We start from the raw sequence: 6,000 nt of genomic DNA, 5'->3' as shown, positions 1-6,000 counted from the left end.
AGTGACTACATGTCTCTCATCATCCAGCAGGCTAGCCCAGGAGCCGTTCCCTATGATGGAAGTTGCAGGGTTCCAAAGAGCAACAAGGAAAGGCAAGCCCCAGTGCACAGCACTTTCCAAATTGGCCAAGGCCAGTCACATGGCCAAAGTCAGAGGTCATATGGGAGGGGTTATCCCCTCCAGGTGTAGATTCTGAGAGTGGAGTTCTGATGGCTGCTTTTGCAAATGACAATAATGTCTGAAAATTATCTGATTCTTAGTTTCAAAGGTCCTGTGATAATAAGGATTACGTAAGGAAGACTATAGCCAGATGGGAGGATGTGGCAAGGCTATGGGCCACTGGAGGGCAATGGTGTTTGTTCGACTGCTCTGCACCACAGATGCAGAGGCACAGAAGTTCAAGACATTGTCTGGCCTGAAGCTGCCATGATCAGGAGGGGGAACAATGACACCCAGCCTCCACACCTTCCTGGTACTTCAGCAGAAGCATTTTCTCTGTCTTGCCAGAGTGGACTTTCTCATGTGCTTGCTGGAACGGGCTGGAAACCATGGTGTCCATGAGATGGGATGCGCAGATAAGAGCTTTCTGCACAGCTCCCATTCTCAAACATAGAGATACCCGCTAATCACTAAGTACTTGCTAATTGCAGGGGAGCAGACCATTGAGGACTAAAATAACTCACTGTAAGTAATAACAAAACATCTTAAGGTGAAATGAAACAATAGTCATTTTTCTTTTTTCTTTTCTTTAACAGAAAATATGCTGGCATGCTAATCGCATGAGACAACTTGGCCCACGGACAGCCACAAAGCACAAAAACAAAACACAACACAAACTCAGAGAAGAAACAAGAATCGTGTTTTCCTGGCGTCTATGAGAAGCGCTTTATTAGAAGCGCTTTATTTTTCCTCTAGATTTCTTTTCTAAAAACAAACTGAAACATTTAAAGAAACAATACAAACTTCAGGTGATGATATTCAAGCATGTTCTTTTATTAAGCATAGGATGAGAGGCACAGCAGGAGGTTTAAGCAGAACATGAAAGCAAGAGAACTGAGACTGTGACTGACTGACAGACAAAGGGATTAACTAACTTTTTATTCTCTGCCCCCCCCCCAAATATCCTGTGTATTCTTTCTTAAGTATACACGCTTCCCTTCCTGCCTTTCAAGTTATCTAAGGAATGATTTGAAAAATTTGTTATAATTTCTAAAGAAAAGAATTTTTTGTATGGCATTAGCAAAGGAGTCTATGACAAGTACTTTGCCACCTGGTAGTTCCGCGTATTCTACTCCGTCTGGGTGTCACTGTCATCCTCACTGGCTGGGACAAGGTTCTGAGATTTGTCTCCCCAGCAGTTGCCAAGCTGGCTCAGGCTTGGTCAGGATGAATGAAACAATTATCTCCTGGATCAATGCAGCAAGGAGCAGTGAACACTTGCTTTTTCTTCCCTAAGTAGGAGAAAGCCAGCCCCCGGCTGCAGTGGTGGCCGGGAGCAGTGAACACTTGCTTTTTCTTCCCTAAGTAGGAGAAAGCCAGCCCCCGGCTGCAGTGGTGGCCGTGGTGGTAGCTGGATGGGACGAGGGGACCTCAGGCTATTCTATAACAGTAAAAGAAAGACAATTGCTGGTGCTTCTCCAGGGAGATACGGAACCTACACACCAACCAGGTTTTTACTTTCAAACAGGCCACCACCAGAAAGCAAAGAGACCTATGCCTAGCCCAGCCCCAGAAAAGTGATACTTTACCCCAGGAATTCCCTGCTTCCCATTGGTACTTAAGATTTTTCACTCTGTTGTGACTGCTCTTATTTCCTTTACTCTTGCGGATCTACGTTGGAGGGACATTTGGAAGGGGCCCAGCCCTGGCACTTGCGTGAGGGGACACACACATGGCGGCGGGTGTGTGTGTGTGTGCCCATCCACTCTGAGCTCCACTTAGCCGGACTGGCTGCCAAGCCGTTCTTGGATCAGCCTCTCACTGAGCACCCACAGGGTCCGGGCCGTCTCTTCGCTCTGAGCTTCTGGTGAGGGCATGCAGCGGCAGCAGTTGTTGAAATACATCCCTCCCAGACCCTCCAGTTCTGGGGCAGCAGCACAGTACACGGTGGTGGCAGCTCCCTGTTGCTGGAAATCCAAGAACAAAGACAAAAAAAAAATTTAAGAAAAGGAGTGATGAGATGACGTCATTTCGACTGCCTGGGCATTAGCAGGCCTCCCCCACCTGGTTCAGTTTCAGCTGGATCTTGGCATAGCAAAGGGTACTGGGCTGAAAGCACATGACTGTAAAAAGTATAATGTGACTATCCTGGAAAAACGAGTTCATAAACTCCGCTTGTAAAGCTGGTGTGACTTTTGACACCTCATATAGGAACAGGCTTGGAAAATAAATACACATATCAATACATCGTGGCAGGCGCCTCTTCCACACAGAGAAAAAGATGGTATACTTCTGAACGTGCAAGAACAAATTCATCCAACCCCTGGACTTCTCCATGTATAATGTAATTCGATACCAAATCGTTTGTAGAACCTTCTGTCTGACAAACCAACCACTCTTAATTATGGTCCATCAGGTAGAAAACCCAAGTGGGGCTGCTGCCAGATCATCCCTTTATGCTTTGCCCACGGTGCTGCTAGGGGAAGGGTTGGCAATGTTGTGTTAAAACATTTAATGCACACACAGACACACTCCTCACCATACATTCATACCTAGCACAAACACATAACACATTAATTCATCCAGATCCCATGAAAACCTTTTTCTAAATGTCATATTTGATTCAGATTTACAATGGGACCACGGATAAGGGGGTACATTTCCTCCCAGCCCACTTCAAAATGTAAGTTGCAAAGAGTGCAACTGATCACTTTCATTCACCTTTTGAGTAACAGTTGGGGCTGTGGCTAGGGACGTGTGCACTGATGAGGCATCATATCATCCAAACTGACAGAATACTGTCAGGGATGCTGTAAAGAGGGCAAGAAATCACTTTGCTTTGCAAGCCATAATTAAAAATAATAGGCTGCTGTTCAGAGGGAGACATGGTCGGCACGTCTCTAATTTAAAACCAATACAGTTTATCTGGCATCTTACGATTATTTATGTGTTTCAGAGCCCTAGCTGCATCCACTAATTTTCAGCTGATGATAGGGAGAGGGGTTGCAAGAGAGGACCGGAAAAGGTAACTGAAGATAAGCTCGCCCCCACAAGGAAAACAGTAAGGAACTTTGATTTTGGGGGAAATGGCTTTCCAACCTGACCCAAAGCTTATTTTTCTGCCCCTGCAGGGTTTACATTGTGACCATGCAGGGTGCTTACTGGAGGAGTTTCCCTCAAATGGTCTGGTTTGCAATCACTATGCTGCATTCTAGGATCCCTGGGAGAGTCAGGTCCATTCTGAGAACTAGGGTCCCAAGGAAGGTGTTACGATGTGAAGAATGTGCCATAAGGCAGACTTGGGTTTGTTGTTGTCATTGTTGTTTGGTTTTAGCTTCTTCAGTGTCAGGATATCTAGTAACATTGGAGTTGGTCTGAAAACTGAATGGTCAAATGCAGTCAAGTGATATGACTCTGGGCCGGGTGTGGACCGTGAGTGAGACAGAGACTTGGGTTTTGATAATAACTGGCTGCTTGATGATACTGGGCAAGTCCCACTGGTCCTGAATTTGAATAACTGACATGACTTGAACTTAATAGTAACTGGTTTGTTACCTCCCCAATCTCCCTCCATTATTATGCCCACTCCAAATAGCCAGATATTATCCTGGATTCAGCTGTTTCTTTTCCCCTTGATTTGTGTGGCTCAAGTCTAATGGAAATGAGTTCATGTCATCCAAATTTCCTTTCACTGAATTATTATTCCTAATAACCCTGAGCTTAGCACCTGGCACATTTATCTAAACAACCTCAAGTGGTTTATCTGGCTCTTCTGCATCCCATGTGGGGAAAAGGGAAGCAGAAGTGCCTCTAAAGACAAATTGGAGAATTGAGATGCTCATCCAGCTAACTCAAGCCAAGTATTATTTTGGCCTGGAATCTTAGAGTTCTGGTGGAGATGGTGTTTTGTATCAACTTCCAGATATCTGTCATAGATTTTCATTTTACCTTGCAGCTGCCAAAACGACCAGAATGGCCAAGTGACTTGCCATTAACTCCCGAGTGGTGGGAGAATCCAGCTCACTCATTTCAAGTCCAGCCTCCCGCCCTCTATGCCACAATGGTTATACTATTCAGCATTCAAACGTCATGACAGACTGGCCTTTCACTGTTCTGCCAAGCGTGAGGAAAGACCAAAGCAGTCCATTTGGGAAAGCAAAAAGCAGAATTCTTCCTAACCTGATAAAATATTTTGCCACTATGACCTACTGTAATGATACCATGTTGCACTCTTGCATTACTGGAATGGTATTTTTGCTAAGAAATTCTGCAGTCCCATTGATTCAGAATGCCATTGATGCAGGAGCTGGGGACCTACCTTTTCCTTCCACGGAATCTGAAGGCAATTACAACTGGCTTCATTTCATGCCAACCTACATTTGGCTACAATGCTGAGACCATACCTTTTTGAAAAGCCTAACTAACTTTTTATCAGGAGATGGCTTTGATTCCTTTGCCACTAGGCTTGGGGTGATTTACCATCTAAATTCCATCACAAGTGGCTCTGGCTTTGTAGAACACAGTACACAGGAGGGGCACCCGAAAGCAAAGACGACCTTCTCTACTCCAAAAATCAATCGTCCACCTTTGGCAAATTCTCTTTCTCAGATTCATGCTTGGTGCTCATGGGTACTCACTCTACTTTCCTCCCTTGCTGGACAATTAAGCAGTAACAATATCTTGTTGGTCCCACGCGCACTACCCCTTTGGTCTCTTGGAGAATTCTCTTTTCAGCCGTACCAACCAATGGCAACCTCTGACTGATATCTTAATATGATCAGATGTGACGACAGTTTAGTAACAGGTTCTCATTTTTGGCTCATGAGCTTTTCGGCCTGCATATCATCAGAATGAGACTGAGCCACATTAGTGAAATCTCAATAGTAAACAAGCCGGTACTGCCAATAAAAGAGAAAGCATTCTTAAACTGATAAAAAAAAAAAAAAAAAAAAATTTAAAGAGCACTTTAATCACCATCAGATGACTTTCATTCATACCACTTTTTGGGGCATCAGTTCATAATGCAGAAAAGATGAAAGAGCCATCTAAAGGAAATAATGTTAACAACTCCGTTATAAAATATCTGAAGCAATACCTTGCCAGTTGTCATCAATGCTTACTGATCCATTGTGATAAATAATAATACCTTGACATACAAACACTGGCTGGAGCTATGGGTTCCCCTAAACGATTTTTTTTTTTTTTTTTTTTTGAGAATCATTTATCAGAAGCCTGTAGGTTGTATATGGTTGCTAATCATGGGAAATGGGGGAGGTGTCTATCCCACAGCAATGGCAATGAGTTAGGGTGTTGACGACACAGGACTGAGAATTTCTGGGAAGCCCAGTAGAATCTTTAATCATGCCCGAATGCCATTTCCGATCTAGTCAAACATTTGTGAGCTGCCAGAGGAGAACTGTGCAATCAATCTTGAGAGTGTATGTAAAATTACCCAGGACTCTTGTTTGGGATTAAGTTAAGAGTATCTTGGTAATAAGGATTCATCATTCTCTTTCAAAAATCAGCTGTCAGATTTGCAGCACGATCTTCAACTACAGAAAGGTGGGATTTAGAAAGCAGTTGCTGTTTATTTATAGTTGAGGCCCTCAGATCTAAATTATCCATCCTTCCAAAACTCGGTGTTGGGATGAAAATGTTAAGTAGCTGCTTTTCATCAACATTCATTTGATAACTGCTAGCCATCAATTTATAGTTGTCAGCACAGAATACAAATGAATATTGACTCCTTTAAAGGAAAGGGTACAGAGGTTTCTGATAAACAATATATGGTAAAGAAAAAAAAAGCACCCACATATTGATATTTGTAATGCATTGGTTAGT

General features: G+C 43.5%; 1 protein-coding gene across 1 annotated transcript in view; it reads right to left on the bottom strand.

Moving 5' to 3' along the window:
• Window positions 1–972: 972 nt before the first annotated feature.
• WWOX (WW domain containing oxidoreductase) overlaps window positions 973–6,000 on the bottom strand; it is a 1,111,113-nt gene continuing 1,106,085 nt past the window's right edge. Inside the window, exon 9 of the mRNA XM_008974373.4 lies at window positions 973–2,126. Within this exon, the coding sequence (XP_008972621.1) occupies window positions 1,938–2,126 (189 nt within the window). The 3' untranslated portion in view covers window positions 973–1,937. The remainder of the gene's footprint in view (window positions 2,127–6,000) is intronic.

The sequence above is a fragment of the Pan paniscus genome, chromosome 18 (genome assembly GCF_029289425.2).
Source record: "Pan paniscus chromosome 18, NHGRI_mPanPan1-v2.0_pri, whole genome shotgun sequence".
In the NCBI taxonomy this organism is placed as follows: Eukaryota; Metazoa; Chordata; class Mammalia; order Primates; family Hominidae; genus Pan; species Pan paniscus.
The sequence above is the reverse complement of the archived record's forward strand: the minus strand, read 5'-3'. Positions and strand labels throughout refer to the sequence as shown.